The sequence below is a fragment of the Nasonia vitripennis genome (assembly GCF_009193385.2).
Source record: "Nasonia vitripennis strain AsymCx chromosome 4 unlocalized genomic scaffold, Nvit_psr_1.1 chr4_random0003, whole genome shotgun sequence".
Lineage (NCBI taxonomy): Eukaryota > Metazoa > Arthropoda > Insecta > Hymenoptera > Pteromalidae > Nasonia > Nasonia vitripennis.
Window position 1 is genome coordinate 1,796,653 of NW_022279638.1, and position 20,465 is coordinate 1,817,117.

Here is a 20,465-nt window from a genome sequence, read left to right on the forward strand (position 1 = left end):
AAAATAACATATTATGGTGCAAAGAATATGCCTTTTATTTGCGAAAAACACGCAAAAGACCATGAAACTAGTAAAATTAATTATTTTTAAAATAACGTGTAAAAAAGTGATATTATATATCGCTGGTCCATACGAATAGACTCGCATAACTCAAATTTTCAGTAAAGAACAGCACAACTTAGATTTTGACGACTTCTACTTATTTAAACTTTCGACTCGATATTACTTATAAAGTAAGGTTTAGTATATTCTGTCTCAAATCAAAATAGTTAGTATATATTTAAAAATCCTGACAAAAAGTCTTTGAAAATTAAAATATAATTTCGCTCGTATCCGAATCGTTCAGTCTGCACTGTTCCGCGTTCCGCCGCGTCTCAAATTGCAGCATTGCCAAGCACTACGGCATAATATTTATAAATGAACTATGATTTTAGTTATTAACAAATTAACTGTGAGGCTGAATTTATGATAATCATTACCAGTGATTTTGATTTAGAATGTTTTTGAACTATTATAACTATAAAATTGATAACTTGCAAACTCACAATTTTGAAGTCAGTTAAGCATATGCAAAAGATTAATGACAGCTATTGACAATATTTATAAATTAACTATAAGGCTAAATTTATGATAATCATTACTAATGATTTCGTTTTTGAATGTTTTTTAACTATTATAACTTATCGTTTCTTACTCCGATTTTACTAAATAGGTACTTGTTAAGTGACGAAGTTCCTGGATAAATTATTTAGAAACATTATATAAAAATTACACAAAGCCAGTAAAAAGAAGATCCAGAAACTTCGACGCTTAACTAAGCCTCGAAGGAATGTACCCGAAACCAAAACAAACTTCTCCTCCCTCGGCTGAAGCGCGCGTGCACAGCCGACGCTGTTGTTTAGCCGTTGACCATAGTATTAGGCCCATAAGGCCTAATGAGTAAGACAAAGAGCGCGGCTAGGCTGAAGTAAGCAGAGAGGAGAAGTAAGTACCCCGCGTGGGAGAAAGCTTCGACTCTCTCTCTCTCTCTCTCAAGCATCACCTCCCCCGAAACGCCACTCCAGGGTGTGCGCTCCTAAAGAAACGACGCTAATTTTAAGAGTTTAGATTTTGAGTAATTTGCCTTTGAGAAATTCAATAAGTTTTGTTTCATTTGAGTGTCTGATTTAATTTGTGTTTTGATAAGTTGATAATAAACATCACTGCAATCCATGTGTTGAGTCTTGGAAAATAAGTCATTCAGAATACAACCAATTTTGAGCCATCCTCCGTTTTGCTAAAACATCTTGCCAAAAAGGAGATCTAAACCCCGCAATCTTTTCCGAGCAGTCATCCCAGTTTTTCTGAGCATTCTTTCGGGTTAAATTATTTCTCAAATTCCAGAAGTCCACAGAACAAAGTAAGTAGCATTTAATTCAATATTTCTGAACTTTGACATTTCGGTTAAATCAAACAGTTCTGCCTCGACAAATTAGTGTTCTCACTGATCTCCCCCGTATGGGAGAGTAGCTAAGCGCCCACGTTTTAATAATATTTTATTGTTAATTGTTGGAATTGGTTCTATCCTAACAAAACTGGGGGTTCGTCCGGGATTTGCTTAGCTTTTGTTGCTTGCAAAACTGTTTGGTTTTCTGTGTTTAAAATAATTTTTTTTTTGGTGAGTGAGTGAACATATAAAAAAAGAGCCCAATTAAGTGCGCGTAAATACGAAAAATATTAAAAAGTCATAAGTGCGACAAAGAGAGAAACGAGAGAATATAAAAAGCAAGAGCATTGATAGGAGTTTGAAATTCGAGACGCGCGCGCAAGCACAAAAAGACGCCGTGACGTCACTGCAGCCACATATCGGGTGGGACGCGCAGTAACGTCAGTGATTTTAAAATAATTTTTTTTTTATTATTTCTTGTGACTCTTACAATTAATAAGTTCGGACGTTTTACTAGTAAAAAAATCATTGAGACCCAGTGGATATTAGGAGAGGTACCCAAATAAGACAAAACGCAATAATATTACACAATATCTTTTCTTACACCAGCAATTTTCTTTACACACTCAATGCACAAGCAGTTTGATGAGTCCTGCCACACAACATATACACATAAAAGTTCATTACAAGTACTTTGATATTACACACAAAGAGTAGAATCAAGATTTTGAAAATTGGCATCGCATTCGAGTCACACACCAACAATCTACAATATACCTCCGTAGTTTGATATCACAAATTATTGTTCACTAACCAGTACACCGAGAGACGCATAAAACAGTAACTTCCAAAACATTTACACATAGAATCACACCAATTTTCATTCAACAATTTTTTTTGCATGACATTTTGATTGCCGACACTTGACTCCAAAAACAGGCACAATCCTACATTTTACAGTCTAATTCAGAACTAACAAAAAAAAAAAAAAACACAAATTCTAATTGACACCATTCGCCTTGACATTCTGTATTTAACTAAAATTACACTTGTAACACTGCACTATTTCTCTTGAATACAGAACACACGTAGGGGTGGGCCCGTTAGGACACTGGTCGTGCTCCAAAATAACCGAAACACCCAGAATCTGGTCGACGAGTAGCACTAGAGTGCACTGGCAAGTGATCACCAGAAGTCTAGCCAGGGCCTTGACGAGGCTGCTGCGTAGAGTCTTGGACTCCGGCTTTCGCAGGAGAAAGACTGGGCTCTTGCACTCGAACCAGCTAACTTGGGTGTTGACACGCCTATTGAGAACCTGTAAATACCAAAAATAATTAATTTCATGCGTATTTGTACCCCAGATAATAATTAATACCATATTTTGACCACTGAGCGAGGAAACACCCATGACGTCATGCAGACTCAGCACTGTCCTCCTTGATCTTGAGGATGTTTGTAAAAAAAAAAAATTCAAGCTGCTGCTGACTGCCACGAAGGCTGAAAAGAAAGACAAAACAAGTTTACACAAAGCAACAGTTCTCGGGTTGTTTGCAAGAAATTTAATATTTATTTAAAAAAAAAACTTATCTGAGTCAGCTGATAGAGTTGCAGCTGCGACATTGGGAACAATCCTGGGCCCGAACTTTGACCGTTGCAGGAACACCGTGATAGCACGCACACGCACTTTTGATTGAACTTTTGATTGATTGAACGATACGAAACGACACGCACGGTTCACCTTTTGCAAAACAATTAGCAATAATTTGAAGGCGAAAAGTACACGCGACGCAACACGAGGCAACAGCTGACGCAAACGGACTCGACTAGGGAGTTTGACTGTAGCGAGAAGTTAGGCGCGGAGCGGTGCCACACCCAAGCTTTTGACTAGACTCGAGAGCGGGCGGACGCCATTTTGAGAGCGGCAGAGCGCGCGCGAATATTTGAATTCGAATATTGGACTTCGAGACTTTTCAAGAGAATTATTGTAAAGTAAATTCAGTAATTAAACAATTAAACTATTGCTACTGTATTTAGACCGGATTAACGAAAACAAGGGCGTGTCCATTGGAATTAAATTATTTCCTTACGACTTTGAAATATTACGTGACAGTTTGAGACCATTCAGAAACAATAGTTTTTTTTGCATAATAGGGCTTTTACATAAATATAAATAATTTTTACGGTTAAGACTATTATTCAAACATTATATGTTAATAATTATAGGCGAATTAATTTCGAAAACACTATTTAGGGGAAATTCATTTACATAATCGATAACAACAAATAGTCATCTATTATTTTTAAATAAATTAATTAATTTTGAATTATACAAAATAATTAGCATAATTAAATTCTCTTTTCGGGAATTTTGCGAAGAAAATAAATCACGTAAATATTTTAATTGAATTTACAAAACCGGACCATAACTCTTAATTTAAATTTGACTTAAATTTTGACAGAGGACACGACACAAATTTTCTTTTTCCCATTAAAAAAAAAAAAAAATGCACGATTTGACGACTCTCGTTGGATAAGCCTTTAGTTTAGACATATACCCGTGAACGCTTAATATTAATTTAGTATCAATATTTTATAGGCGGATATAACAATGAAGAATACAGAAATCAAGATAGATATGACAACAGAAATCGCAGACATGACGATTTTATAGGATATATGCCTGAAGAAGAAGAATGTGCAGGATATGTCGAGGAGGAAGAAGATTATGCAAGATACGACAACGAAGATGAAGACTACGTAGGCTACGTCAATGATCCTGAACAACACCAACGAGAATTCCAAGATAACAATAGGAGGAACAATTATAACCGGAATAACTACAACCAAAATGGTTATCAAGGTTATCAGAGAGGAAATGGTAGTGGCAACAATTACAATAGAGGAGGATACCAGCGGGGGTATAACAACAGCAACAGACAAGGAGGGAGCAATTGGCCGTCGTGGAATAGAAACTATGGTCAAAGAAGCTAAAGGCAAATTTTTAATCACGAAACTGGACGTCGTGAAAATTATCAACCTAGTGGTCCGGATAGACGAGAGAATTACAATAATTATCCCAATAACTGGAGAAACGGCAATGCAAGAAACTATCAACAAAACGAAAACGAACGAGAGAATTTAAACTCTCAAAGGGCGTCATGGAGAAAGAATGACGAGCCAGGAACAGAACCAGCAACCTATTCAGAAACCACAGCGGAATGTGGACTACCAGAAATATCAACAACAAACACAGGGTTACAATCAAGGCAGGCAAAACCCAAATCAGAGCAGCCAGAACAACCAGGTGCAGCAAAAGGCACCAGTGATGGCGATAATGACAAGGGAACAGGAACTTCCAATATATGGACAGCCGACTGCAAGAGACCTGAAGAGTTTAATTGGGAAAATGATGAACCAACAGCAATAAAAGTACACATACCACAAGGAACCTCGAAACCTTGGTTAACATTCATGATAGACAATGGAGCAAGTGTAAATCTAATCAAATTATGTTTCATACACGATGACATGCCAATAAATATGAAAAATGTGAGGAATCTTGGAGGAATAACCACGGGAACAGTACCGACTCTAGGAGCAGTTTATTTGCTTATCAGAAATACACCAGTGAAATTCCACATAGTGACAGACAATTTTCCGACACCACACGATGGACTATTAGGAAGAAATTATTTAAAGAAGGAAGAGGCTGTCATTTCTTATTTTAACAACGCTCTAATGGTAGGCGGAGATGTGATGCACCCAATGCCATTTCTAGGGCAAGAAAAAGAATACAGAGAGAAGAAAAAAAGGGCACATAATTCTTACAAAACCAGCAACGTGCTACAAGTCGAAGACAAGAAAGACGATAAAGAAGCACCTGTAACAGATGTGTCCAAAAATGAGAAGACACCAGCAAAAACGAAACATGTTTTAAAGGCCAGAACTCGGCAAGTTGTAAGAATCAATCTAATCAGAAGTGAATTAAAAGAAGGATACATACCCAGAATCAATGTAGGGAATGAAAATGTATTTTTGGGAGAAGGAGTAGTAATTAACGACAACAACACCTGCAAAATGATGGCGATTAATACGAGTGAAGAAGACGTCATGATAGAGGTCGATGCCAAAGAATTAATACCATTTGACACGGAGCCAAATTTTCTAGAAGAAACAGACAGCGAATTTAATGGTGAAGTTATAGTCGACAGAATTAAGAGGCTAGAGAAGGTGAAAGAATCAATTAGAAGAAGTCACTTGAACCAAGAAGAACTAAAAATAGTGGACCGTATAATAGAAGATTATTTAGATAGATTTTTATTACCAGGAGACAAGTTACTGTGTACAGATATGATCCAGCACCACATACATTTAGAGGACGACATACCTATAAACACGAAACAATATAGGCATCCTCTGCAATATAAGCAAGTCGTCAGAGAGAGTTGTGAAAAAATTGCGAGATAAAATTATTAGAGAATCGAATTCACCATGCAACTCGCCAATATGGATAGTACCGAAGAAGCCTGACAGCCATGGAAACCCAAGGTGGAGGATGGTAATAGACTTTCGCGAAATCAATAAAAAGACAATCAGTGACGCCTACCCTCTGCCTAACATTGCCGACATCATGGACCAATTAGGTGGAGCAACATACTTTTCGATTTTCGACCTTGAAAGTGGATCCCAGCAGATACCAATGGCACCAGAAGACTGTTACAAGACAGCATTCACAACCCTCAACGGACATTATGAGTATACACGTTTACCAGAAGGTCTGAAGAATGCAACAGCGACATTTCAACGCTTAATGGAAAAGGCACTTAGAGGTTTGCAAAACATAGAGAAGTTAGTATATTTAGATGATATTATAGTCTACAGCAAGGACTTGCAAGAACACGAACAGCGAATTAGGCATATGATGGATAGACTAAGGCTCGCCAAACTGGTACTGCAGCCAGATAAAATTGAATTTTTTAGACGAGAAGTAGGATTCTTGGGGCACATAATAAGTTTCAGAGGAATTGAACCAAATCCGGAACAGGTGGAAGCAATAACAAAGTTACCCACACCAAAGACAGCAAAGAATGTGAGAACGCTACTAGGAATGTTTGGATACTACAGGAAGTACATTAAGGACTTTGCGAAGATAGCTAAGCCACTAAATGACCTGCTCAAGAAAAACGTAAAATTTGAATGGACAGAAGATTGCGAGAAAAGCTACCAGATACTGAAAGATTGCCTTGTAAGAGAACCCATATTACAATTCCCAGACTTCAACAAGGAGTTCACACTGACCACTGATGCATCAGATTACGCAATAGGAGCAGTATTAAGCCAAGAAAAGGACGGCTTCGATCACCCAGTACAATATTTGTCTAGAGCGCTCAACAAAGCCGAGAGAAATTATTCAACCACGGAGAAAGAATGCCTCGCAGTACTTTACGCCTTGCACCAGTTTAGACCTTATTTATTGTGCAGAAAATTTACACTAGTTAGTGACCACGAACCACTAAACTGGATGCACAGCAGAAAAGACCCAGGCCAAAGACTCATGAGGTGGATGTTTAGATTCACCGGGTACGAGTACACTTTTAAGTATAAACCAGGAAAGCTGAATAAAAACGCAGATGCACTATCACGGAATCCACCAGAAATGACTGAAGAAGAGATCAACAAAAATCTACCTAGTATCAAAATAATGGTAATAGAAGAAAAACAAAGTAAACAAGAAAAGGCGGCAGCAAGTGTAGCAAAACCAGCCAAGGGAATTGTGCAACCACGCACCAGGATACAATCAACAGGCGACATAGCAAATAAACCTAGAGGAAGAGGAAGACCCATAGGAGCCAAAACCAATAAAGAGGCACTAAAGTTGGAGCATAGCGTGATAGCTCAAAGAACTAGAGCAAGACGCGCACAAGTACAGAGTCCAGTGGGACAGTACATCAAACAAGGAGCAATACCCAGAGTACCCAAACCCGTTGCATCAAGAAAAGCCACAAAACCAGGAAAACCAGTGACAGCTAAACCCACAGCTGAAACATCGACTGAAGCGTCAACAGCAGAAACTAGCTCCATTCAGCTGAAGGAAATCCCAGAAAGTTCAACCGATGCAGACTCCGATACATCGATGATAGTCAACCCATCTAGACGATCGTGGTTATCTTCGACAACCAACGAAGACACCGACTCAGAGAAGCCACCGATACCAGACCCAAGGTATAGTGGAATACGACAAGAAGACACAGAAACGACGGAAGAAGAAACAGAAGATGACGAAGTATTTTCTTTAGAAGGAAACCAAGATAAAACTATAAGCAGCATTGCAATAGAGGTCAGCGCAATAGAAGGATCCAACACAGAAGAAAGTTCCGAAGACGAATCAATTAAGAACCTATCAGTAAAGACGACTCTAACTAGGGAAGAGGTAGAAGAAGCAAGAAGAAAATTTGAAGAGAGTATGGAAAGATATGAAATGGATAAAGACACCAATACCACAGAATCAGGGACAGAAATTGCGATACAGCTACAGATACCCTCACACTTTTCAGATGATGATGAAGTAGCAGATGAAGTACGTGAAGCAATCTACACATCCGACCAACGGTTTCAAACAGAAGAAGAAATAGATATAGATAATGTATGGAGAAAAAGCATGCAGAAATTAATAAAAAGAGCACGACAAAAGCTACAGGAGACCACAAGAGAAGAAAACTCAGGAAGCGACTCCGACGTCGAAAGCCTAACTGACATAATTATGCCGCCGCTAAGGAAAACATTATCTGTGACCCCGACGATAACAAGTGGTAGCCCTACAGCCAAGAGCACACCACAAAATAAGACGAAAGCACGCAGGAAATTAGGAGTATTAAGTGAAATAGAAGCAGAAGATGGATCAATAATAGACATAAGATTTTCAAAACCGCCTGAAATAACAATGCCTTTTCTCCTGCCTACACCACCAGACCTAGAGCCACTAAACAAAGACTACACTCCAACAGAAAATGATCATGAATCGGAAGATGCCCCAACACACATAACATTCAAGAAGATTCCCCAGAACATAATCACCGTAAGAGAATGCACCACGCACAGAAGAGATAACATTGTTCACTTTCTATCGGTAGACTGCGACAACACTTGGCCAGTAACCAGATTATTAGTAGAAATCGGAGCCATAGACTTAACGAAAATCAAGAGTAAAAAGCCAAAGATAGGCCAAATCCTATCCTAGTCACGCCATTCATAAAACGTCACATATTCACAGTAATAGAAAAAGACAAATGTTTCAACGAAATAAAAATAGAAAATTTAAACAAGGGACTTCGGAATCTAAAAGAAACACTCATCAATAAAAAAATTACAAGTTTCCGAATAGCAGGAAAAGGAGACATATTAGACCAATTAGAATCACCAATAATTTTAGATGTACTCTACAAACATTTTCACGTAAGCAGAATAAGAGTGACAATGTGTTATGGAAAAGCACAAGTACCAGCTGAAAAACACAGAAAGGAAATAATTAGCCATCTTCACGACAGTCTAACAGGAGGACACAAGGGAATCAATCAAACTTACCAGAAAATAAGAGAATGATATTATTGGCCAGGAATGAGAAACGACGTTCAAGACTACATTCGAAGATGTGCAGAATGTCAAGAGCAGAAAATAGAGAGATTCAAAATAGAGAGCCGATGATAATAACCGATACACCGATAGAGGCTTTTGACAAAGTATCGATCGACACAGTAGGAAAACTTAAGATGACCCCGAGAGGAAATTGCCATCGATTGACAATGCAATGCAACCTAACTAAATATTTAATAGCCATACCCATAAAAAATCTGAACGCCACAACAATAGCAGATGCATTGGCAAAGTATCTCATTTGTCAATTTGGGGCTCCGAGAGCCATACTCTCCGACAGAGGAACCAGTTTGCTGTCAAAAATAGTGGAATCATTATTGAAATTATTCAAAATAAACCATTTAACGACGTCTGGGTATAGACCTCAGACGAATGGGTCACTGGAAAGAAGCCACGCCCCACTTATAGAGTTCATTAGAATATACTTCGAAAGGTATGACGATTGGGACCATTTAACACCATTTGCAACATTCACTTACAACACTAGTATACACGCAGCAACTAATTTCACCCCTTTTGAACTCGTTTACGGGTGAATAGCGCGTTTCCCTTTGAGAATACCATCCGACGAAAAACTAAAAACCTACAATGTTTACATGCGCGACCTAGTATTAAGGTTAGAAGAAATGAAAATTTTAGCAGGCGAAACCCAAATAGCGAATAAAATTAAAACAAAGGACAGGTATGACGAGAAAGTCAGAGCCTTTAAGGGTAGAGTAGGCGGATACGCGAGACTAATAAATGAACCCCGTGTAAGCAAATTTGATGCGTATAGGAATAAACCATTGAGAATAATCGAATTCTTAGGTAGGAAAAATGTCCTTCTAGAGTACCCGAATGGAAAACGCTTACGAAAACATATAGATAAATTGAAAGCCGTAGAGGATAAGTCCGATAACGAGGATTCAGACTCTTTCAACTAATCGATAACCATGTTACAGGATGAAAATTTTAGAAATAATAATAATAATATTTAATCTACTCAACGTGAGGAGATGCGAACCCATGTACCAGATAGAACCCCTAAACCCCAATCCCGGAATATACTTCGAGAAGCTGGACGTGATCAGGATCAAAAAGGCGACGTGAAAGCTCAATATCTACATTGACGTCGAAGACTTTATGCAGACGCACAACGCAACGGACTCGTACAAAGAAATATTCAAGATCTGCAAGAAAGTAATGGAAGAAAGAAAATGCAGACACACCCTAGCCATTGACCTACTGCAAATAAAAGAACAAAAATTAGCAAAGACCCAAGAAAAGATAAAAGAGACAATAGCAAGTCTAGGACACACACAGTACCCCACAACACGAATTCCAAGAAGCATCAGGACAAAGAGACTAGTACCACTAGGCATAATTGGATGTATAAGTAGCAGTTTGTTCGGACTCGTGACTAACGACGAAGTGGACAACATAAATAAAAATATAGACCAGCTCTTCCAGGACCAAAGCAAAATGGTTCATTTACTAGACGAGAATTCCCACATAATCTCAGCAAAATTTGAGGAATTATACAACATAACCAGCAACCACCAGAAAGTGTTGCAAGGATTCGAAAAAGAATTAACAAAGATGATCAAAACAATACTACGAGAAAAAGATCAAATGAAGTACCAAGTTGAAGTAGTAATATACGTTAAACGACTAGAATCGACATTGGACCATGTGATTAAAAGTAATGAGAAATTACTAGAAATCCTACGAAAATTAAAAGAAGGAAAAGTACACCCAGACCTTATGAAACAGGACATGGTTCAACAAATGAACATGGATGTAAAAAGAGTGAGTCAAGATTTAGAATTTCCACCACCACCAGAGCACATGAGAGCCGAAGAATTAGCCAGAATATGGGAAATTGACGCCATTCACCAGAATGGGCGAACATTAGCAGTGCTACATCTGCCTCTAGTAGATCGCATGCCTTATCAATTGTACAAGATGCATCCTATTAACATACTACAAAACATGAAAAATGAAACGATGGGACAAGCCTTCGTAAGACCATCACATGAATACATCGCCATTAGCTACGATCATACCAGATACATAAAATTCAATGAGGACCAAAGACAAATGTGCATTAAAACGCAATATGCAAACATATGCCCAATACTAGGAGCACTCAGGAATGTCCCAGAATCAAGAGACTGTGAAATAACATTGCTCTTGAACCCCAGTCAAAAGGCCATTACACAATGTGATATACGTGATAAGGTGGTGGAAAATAAATACACTATTAAGTATTTATTAAGAGTAATTTAATATAATAAAACGTAAGACTAGATAATAATTATATTAAGCGTGATGCTACTACCGCGGACTCTATATAGTCTCTGACAACTCTCTTTCAAGCGAGCGCCCTGGAACTAGAGTTCCCTTTCCACTCTCTCTCACTCATACATCACGCGCTCACACGAACACCGCTGACTCGTGCACTAGCACAAATGTACTTATACTTAACACGCCTCCTTACATTTGTGCTATTTTACAATATTATCATTTATTTCAAATTTAACTTTTTACAAAATTTTTCATGCTTTTCTCTACTTAATGATTTCGTAAATATGTCAGCAATATTTTCATTTGTATCGACTTTTACAATATTTATTTTACCTTCATTTACGCTCTCATGTACAAAATGATAATGAACTTCTATGTGTTTAGAGTTTTTAGTAAAATTGCCGTACGTTGCTATATTAATTGCTCCAGTGTTATCTTCATATATATTCACTGGTTTTCTACATTTAATATCAAAACATTTTAATAACTCTGTGACTAGTTTAATTTCAGTTACTGCTTCTGATAAAGCAACGTACTCGGCAAATGTTGACGCTTTTGTAACAGACTTTTGTTTTCTTGACCTCCAATACACAACGTTACCGAATAATCGTATCACAAAGCCGGTTGTTGACTTTCTATCATTATTATCGCCTGCCCAATCGGCATCTACGTAACAATCACAATATATCACAAACTTTATTTCCATTATAAGATAAACTTAAATCTCGAGACACATGTAAATATTTTAAAATTCTCAAAGCATATTTAAAATGCGTATTATTATAGCAGTTTTGAAATCTACTCAAGTAATTTACTGCAAAACTTATATCTGGCCTTGTAGCCGAACTTATATATAACAAAGCACCAATCAAATTTCTATATTTGATATCTCTTTCACAATCATCGGATTTCTCGAGTTTTAAGTTTACTTCTATTGGTGTTTTATACGCTTTACAATTTTCTACACCATATTTTTCAGCTAATGAAATAATATAATCTTTTTGCGATAATTTCATTTCCTTACATAACACATCGTATTTTACGGTAATCCCTAAATATTCTCGTATTTTTCCGAGATTTTTCATTTTAAATCGTTCAGACAGCATTTTCTTTACTTTTTTTATTATTTCTTTATTTTTACTGCAAATTAATAAGTCATCGACATATAAAAGCAAATAAACAGTATCTTCTTTTAATTTTAATGTAAACAAGCAATAATCAATATTACTTCTAATAAATCCTAATTTTATTAGAAATTTATCTAGACATTCATACCAAGCCCTGGGACTTTCTTTTAAGCCATATAATGCTTTTATTAATTTACACACTCTATCAGTTCCGTCTTCATATCCTTTAGGTTGATTAACATATACTTCAGACGTTACTTTTCCATTTAAAAATGCTGTCTCAACGTCCATTTGTTCTATATGCAAACCCACTTTACATCAATAAACTAATAAGATTTTTAACGTTTTCATTTTTGCAACAGGAGCATATATATCATCTACTTCATCTCTTTGTTGGAAACCTCTAACTACTAATCTAGCTTTATATGTACCATTCGATTTTTTATTATACACCCATTTTACATCAATGGCCCTTTTTTCTTTACTATCGACTAATTCCCAAGTTTTATTTAATTTAATACTATTCATTTCTTTATCCAGTGCTTCTATCTACTTTTTACTCTCATTCGATTGAATCGCTTCCTCAAATGTAGCAGGAACATCAGTTTTGCAAAAATTCGCAACAATTTTATTTTTCATTCTATATTCATCATAATATTCAGGACTACTTCTAACTCTTTCTGATCTTCTAAGAATTTTTAGCTGATTTTCATGTTCATTAATTTTAATTTTATCTTTGATTGGGCTTTCAAAAACTTCATCATTTGATTCCTCGCTATCAAACTTACTCTCATTTTCATCTTCATCAGATTCATCGCTATTTAAACCGATACATTTTTCCTTTTCTTCTATAACTTCCACGTGTCTTGCTACTAAAATTTTATTATTTATTAATATACGGTACCCATTTTCACTATACCCGACTAGAATTCGTTCTTCAGCTTTTTTATCCCATTTTGAAATTCTTTTCTGTTCTGGCTTTCTAACAAAGACTTTACTACCATAAATTTTTAAATGTAAAACATCAGGTCTTTTTCTGAAAAATATCTCATATGGTGTTTTCTCTTCAATAGTATTCGTCAACGTTCGATTTTTCAAATAAGTTGCCGCTTGAACTATTTCTGACCAATATACTTTACTTATCTGTGCTTCTTCTAATAAACAACGAGAAATATCCATTATCGATCTATTAAACCTTTCTGCTACACCATTTAATTCATGAACATATACAGGACACGGAGAAATAACGATACCCTTACTTTTTGCATAATTAAAAACTTCATTATTTAAATATTCCTTTCCAATATCACATCTTAAATATTTTACTTTTTTTCCTGTTAAATTCTCACATTCATTTACATAATATTTAATGTACTCACACACTTCTGCTTTAGATTTTATTGGGTATACTCTCGCAATCTTACTGTAATCGTCTATAAATGTAATAAAATATTTTTCTCCTCTAAAGCCCGTATTTTGAAAAGGCCCACAAATATCTGTATGTAAAATCTCTAATAAATCTTTCGTTCGATATCTATTATTTTTAAACGGTACATTATGCATTTTATTTTCTATACACGTTTTACATTTCAAAAATTCGCCTTTTAATTCATTCGGTATTCCGTTTAATAATTGCTTATTACACATGGTATTCAAATATTTAAAGTTCACATGACCTAATAATCTATGCCATTTTTCGTTTAAGTTCATATTACTAATCTTTTTATTTGAATAATTTACTATGAAATTATTTTTTTAAATTTTACTCTTCATGTGATATAGTCCGTTTTTCTTTTCTGCGACTGCCATTAAATTTTCATTTTTATAAAATATTTTTGCTAAATTTTTCTCCGAAACAATTCTACAATTATCAGTAATTTTGCTAAAACTAATTAAATTCAAATTCATATCTTTAACGTACAAAACGTCTTTCATATTAATTTCAAATTGCTTTCCAAAGGCATCAAAATAACTTACAATATTTCCTATCTTTGTCGCTTTTACCGTTTTATTATCACCTAAATATACATTTACCGGACTTTTCAATATTTCAAAACTCTCGAAGTAACTATCATTATTTACAATGTGGTCTGTACTACCACTATCTAAAATCCAATCGATTTCGCTACACTGTTTATCTTTTACCTTACTATTATACGCAGTAGCTGTATTCCGCTCGACCTTGGCTATCCATGCGCCTGTGTTGTCGCCTCTGCTTGACTCGTTCCAGCGACTTGTGTTTTGATTGTTGGTTGCTTCTGCCTGGGAGTGATGTGCGCCTCTATAGGCACCTCTTCCCCTTGCTCCTCTATGACTACCTCTTCCTCTTGAACCTCTGTAGCCTCTTGTTGACCTCCAAGTCCAACTACTATTTGAAATTTGTCCTTCTGTTTGTTCTTGACTTTTACAGTCCTTCATCATATGTCCAAAATTTCCACATTTATAACATTGTCTTTGATCAACCACGCTCTGCTTCCATGATAAGGTGGTGGAAAATAAATACACTATTAAGTATTTATTATGAGTAATTTAATATAATAAAATGTAAGACTAGATAATAATTATATTAAGCGTGATGCTACTACCGAGGACTCTATATAGTCTCTGACAACTCTCTTTCAAGCGAGCGCCCTGGAACTAGAGTTCCTTTTCCACTCTCTCTCACTCATACATCACGCGCTCACACGAACACCGCTGACTCGTGCACTAGCACAAATGTACTTATACTTAACAATACGATACAGACTAAGCGAACAAACTCAGTGGACGTACCTAAATTATGACAAATCATGGCTCTATTCAACAATTCGACCAGAAATACTAAACATCATTTGCAAGACAAACATGAAAACAAGGTCACGATAAAAGACGCAGGAATCGTTCACATAGCACCAATATGCATAGGAACAACGGCTGAGGCGACCATCACCGGATAAGTTACCAGGAACACCGAGTTTACCTACGTGTACAAACCAGAAATAAACTTAAAAATAACAGATATTTACCCCCTACTGAATCAAGAAGACACCAGTTTAGACAGCTCAGCTCAGCTCAGCTCAGAAAACATAGATGTGCTAGGACCAAATATGGCCAGCAATGACGGAAGGCCATTGCATGAAATAGTCAGCAAACTAAGAGAAATAGGCGAACATAAACGACAAAACTACAGTACAAACACAATACTATATGGAAGCATGACCGTCCAATTAATAATAGTAACGATAATAATAATTATCATCATAAAGATGAAGTGTCTAAGAAAATGGCGCTGCCCAAAGAATAAGAAGCGCAGAAACCTATCACCGAGAATAAACACCAAAAGACGAAAGATCGAAACAAAAGATGAGGAAATCGAACTCGAAGACATTCTAGACAGCCATAAAAACCACGCAATCCTGCGACTAGACCGCGAAAACCCTAAAACGAACGCGCAATCGACAACAAAGAAATTTGCACTACCCAAACAAGAAGCAGAATGCTCATGAGTGAATGAAATTAAATTTTTGAATTTCCAGGACGCTTGTACATAGCAAAACAATGCTTAACCAATCAAAAATTTTTTTTCTCTAACATGATTGATGTAATCTATTTGCAGACGAAGGAATACACAATGGACTTTAGACCAAGAACAAACATTTCAATGTTCTGCGATGTAGACATACCACTATCAAACATAATAAGAGAATTTGAAAGAGTAGGAGAACCCCAGAACGCCCGTGTAGAAAAACACAGATATGAACGAGAGACCAAAAAGATAACGCTATCTTTCAACTCAGAAAGAGAGATAGCGAAAGCATATGAACTCAGATCCCTATTAGCCAAGCAAAATAAATTAAAGAGGAACAGCAAGAGAGCAGCACCATACCAAACTCCCATGATAACCACAGGACCAAAAACAGCAATAGGAGGTTTGATAGACCTCACTCCAAAAGAAGAACCAACAGATAGATCTGAAGTACACGTGGTTAATCAACCATCAACACCTCAACCAATCAGGAACAGACTGTTCTGCCTACTGCCTTGGGACGGCAATGATAGAGAGAAAGACGAAATGTTCTTCAGACATTTCGCCCAGTTCGGGACACTAGCATACTACGAAACAGTCAGAGACAAAAAGGGACATTTGTCATACGGATACGTGCAATATTTCACACAAGAAGATACCAAAGCCGCCAAGGAAGAGAGTGACCCAATGTACAAAGCAACATTTGCCGAACCGCGAAGACTACCACGTGCAGCGCAAGGAACCGTAAATACTAAATTCCATGAAAGATGCAAACAGATGATAGAAGTAGAAATATACAACTTACATGAAATAACATACAAAAAGCAAATAGCTTGGACCCAAGACAATGTCAGTGAAGACCCACTGAGCAAGTTACAGCCACTACAGGAGACAATTATGGAATTAAAAGAAAAAATAGCAAAACTGGAAAATCAAAAGGAAAACAACCGACATCCACCAACACCCAGGACAAATAGAGTGAGCCATGAAAGACCCAAGACCCCAGAAGCCACCCTCCCTGACCTAGATGAAAATGATAGCAGTATGAGCATAGAATAAGACAGATAAATTTACATTTTGCGACCGTGTTATATAACCATAATAAACAATAGTTAGGACCAATGACCCTGTATGAATGAATGAATGCATGAACGAAAATACATCGCATGAATTAAAATAACTAAATACACATAACATATAATTATCATACCACTCTCTTTGAATTATTTTCAGATATGGACCAAGTTTTGAAAAATATCGTCACCTCAATCATCTTCGACGAAGTTTTGGACCATTGCACCATCTGTTTTGACCCCGCGGGAAAACTCCCTATGGTAATGAAGCTATTGAACAGTTATGGACCAAACAACACCGTCACGTTTGAAATTATTCCAAGAGGACCACACCATGACTCAGCAAGATTAACTATTAAGTACAGAACACGGACAAGCGCGACGAGAATCAGAAGCGACTATAAGACATCCAGAACAGAGGACAGGATGTCAGTAGAACAGAGAGTAGAAGCACCGACTGATTCGGACAGCTCAGACACAGACGACGAACATAGCAGCAGGGACAGCAGTACCACTGACGGAACCGACGGAACGGACAACACTAGCGACACTCCTGAAAGCAACGCTAACGACGAAAATGACGAAGTTATTTTAAATTCAGACGAAGATGTCCCACAGCAAAACAATGACAATAACGAAGACAACATGAACAACGACAATGACTATATCCCAGACAACAATGACGACAATTACGGCAGTAATGGCATCGACAATGCAGACAACAACGATATCAACAGCGACGGCAATGTTAATGATAACGGCTACCCCTTGCAGTACAATCCCCAAAACAACGTGGAATTACTCAAGATGAACCTGACGGCCGCTTATACGATAACAGCTATATACAGAGGAGACACAATTGACGCAGAGGCATTGTTCAGACAGTACGGACCATGCCACACAGAACACTACATGTCCACGACAGACGATACTAAAGCCATATCGACACGGTACCAGTTAGGCAGACATGCACGGAAAATAATAAATCTGTACAGACAATATATACAACGGACAGACGAGGACGTGCAATGACTTCGACGGCAAGAACGAGAACAGGGACCACCGACAACAGAATACGTTAGATCGGACGATACTATTTTTGTACGAGTACCGCGGACAGTAAGCAAACAAGAACTGACGGAAATATTTGCAACATTTGGAGAAATAGCTGACATACGACGCATCAAACCGAATGACGAAGACGAACGTTATACAGCATTTATACAATACAGACACAAGGACAGCGCCTACAAAGAGGTAACAGAAACTGACAATACATACTTACCGAAATGGGCTTATAATCGAAGACAATGGACGACAAAAGCAGCGACGACACAGGAAAATGCACAGGAGCGACAGAGAACCGAAGGACCACAGGAACCCGCACAGAGACAAAGACGATGGACGTTGGACCTCGCCAACAACACAAAACTGTATGTTCTCGCACCACCTGACACGACACAACAGGAATTCAGAGCGGACTTCATAAAATACGGAGAAGCAATACAGATAGAGTTAACGAACGGAAAAAAGGAGAATAATGAAAAAGTAGGATACGTTATTTACAAGGACAAAATAGACGCCATCGACGCCAAACTAAACGGACCACGAAAATACAAAATTGACTGGAAGTTGATGCCACAGACTACTGAGACACTATTACATTTTACATGCGGAGACCAAATACCGATACAGAGTTTTACAAACCACACACGCGACTGCACCACAGCTACACTACGACGACAGCTACAAGACAAAAAAAAAGAACAACCGAGTACCAGCAGACAAGCCGACGAGAGACAGAATGCTGACACAGCAGGGACAGCAACGCAGTCAACAAGAGCACCAGTCTCAGTACACAGAGCCTTATACATCGACTACAGCTCATCAAGTGATGAAGAGATAAATGAAGTAGAAATAGCCAGATCAATACGACAGCGACAACTGACCATAGACAATAGACAACATCAAAATGAGAGAGCAGATGAGGCAGAAGCACCAGCGAGGCACGAGGACGAAGCAGCTAATGAGTTACGACAAGAACTGGACAAAATTGACTTCAAGAAGATATTAGACGTTAGTTTTTAAGTGACGACACCGTGACGCTAGTTTAAGTTAGATTTAAGAAACCAATAGTGCCATAAAAGTTTTGTAGTCAATAAAAGATGCAGAACATAAGTATTATTGAACTAAGTATATAATATAAATGAAAGCGAATCTACTTACTAACACAAATGAAATATAGTATTAGCAGAATATACAGTAGCAGGTTAGGACATATATTTAGATTAATATTAGGCAACATTAACAGTTATAGTTAAATTTATACAGTAAGGTTAAAGTGTACCAGAACATCATCAACGACATGTGTGCCAGCGAGGTGAAACCAAAACAAATTACAAGGTAGGACCAAACTAAAGAGAATAGATTACCCAAGATAGAAAGATCCATCCAAACCAATCATCCCACGCAAGTATCAATGAGATACAAAGAAAGCACAATTACCGGTTGCGTACCAGTAGCTTCCAGAATTCTTTTCTCAATAAAAGCAGACCTGACCGTGAGACCTCTATATGAATGCTCTCGACATTCAAAGAGAAAGGATATGTTTTCTCTTCTTAATCAAGCGCCGCAAGGGCTGATTAATATGATCATGTGATCATAGAGGCAAGGGACCAAGGTCCGCACCAATTATTTAAAAGCATAGGCACACATCAACAGCTACAACTTAGAACAGCTGATAGACACCTGAAAAAGTTTGATCCTGCCCAAATTCGAAAAAAAAAACCTCTAAGATACCTCATACAACTCATTGCCCAAAATGCATCTCACAACACCGATATTAAATCAGTAAATAGCAGGTACGACTTTAACCTCATAGGACAGTTCGTTACTCAGTTTTGGTTTCTCATTGTGTCACCGGTGTCTGACCATTTACCCTTATATGCGTGTGTTTGTCGAGGACGACAAACGTCTGCAAGGGGGGGAGGATGTTAAGTGACGAAGTTCCTGGATAAATTATTTAAAAACATTATATAAAAATTACACAAAGCCAGTAAAAAGAAGATCCAGAAACTTCGACGCTTAACTAAGCCTCGAAGGAATGTACCCGAAACCAAAACAAACTTCTCCTCCCTCGGCTGAAGCGCGCGTGCACAGCCGACGTTGCAGTTTAGCCGTTGACCATAGTATTAGGCCCATAAGGCCTAATGAGTAAGACAAAGAGCGCAGCTAGGCTCAAGTAAGAAGAGAGGAGAAGTAAGTACCCCGCGTGGGAGAAAGCTTCGACTCTCTCTCAAGCATCACCTCCCCGAAACACCACTCCAGGGTGTGCGCTCCTAGAGAAACGACGCTAATTTTAAGAGTTTAGATTTTGAGTAATTTGCCTTTGAGAAATT

At 37.5% G+C, this 20,465-nt stretch overlaps 2 protein-coding genes across 17 annotated transcripts in view; one reads left to right on the top strand and one right to left on the bottom strand.

The window, feature by feature from the left end:
• The window catches only part of LOC100119218 (disks large 1 tumor suppressor protein), a 1,703,670-nt gene that overhangs the window by 816,479 nt on the left and 866,726 nt on the right, over nucleotides 1–20,465 (top strand). The window lies entirely within an intron of this gene.
• LOC116417056 lies at nucleotides 2,005–2,884 on the bottom strand. The gene is made up of 2 exons (XM_031928144.1): nucleotides 2,802–2,884; nucleotides 2,005–2,741 (listed from the first exon to the last, which is right to left on the bottom strand). The coding sequence occupies exons 1-2, from the start codon at nucleotides 2,832–2,834 to the stop codon at nucleotides 2,460–2,462; spliced, it is 315 nt and encodes a 104-aa protein (XP_031784004.1). The 5' UTR covers nucleotides 2,835–2,884; the 3' UTR covers nucleotides 2,005–2,459.

Excerpts from the sequence above, each read along its gene's own strand:
- LOC116417056 (XM_031928144.1), bottom strand. The coding sequence starts at position 2,834 with ATGGGTGTTTCCTCGCTCAGTGGTCAAAATATG. Across the intron at positions 2,742-2,801 it reads CGCTCAGTGGTCAAAATATG|GTTCTCAATAGGCGTGTCAA; the intron begins GTATTAATTATT and ends TGGTATTTACAG.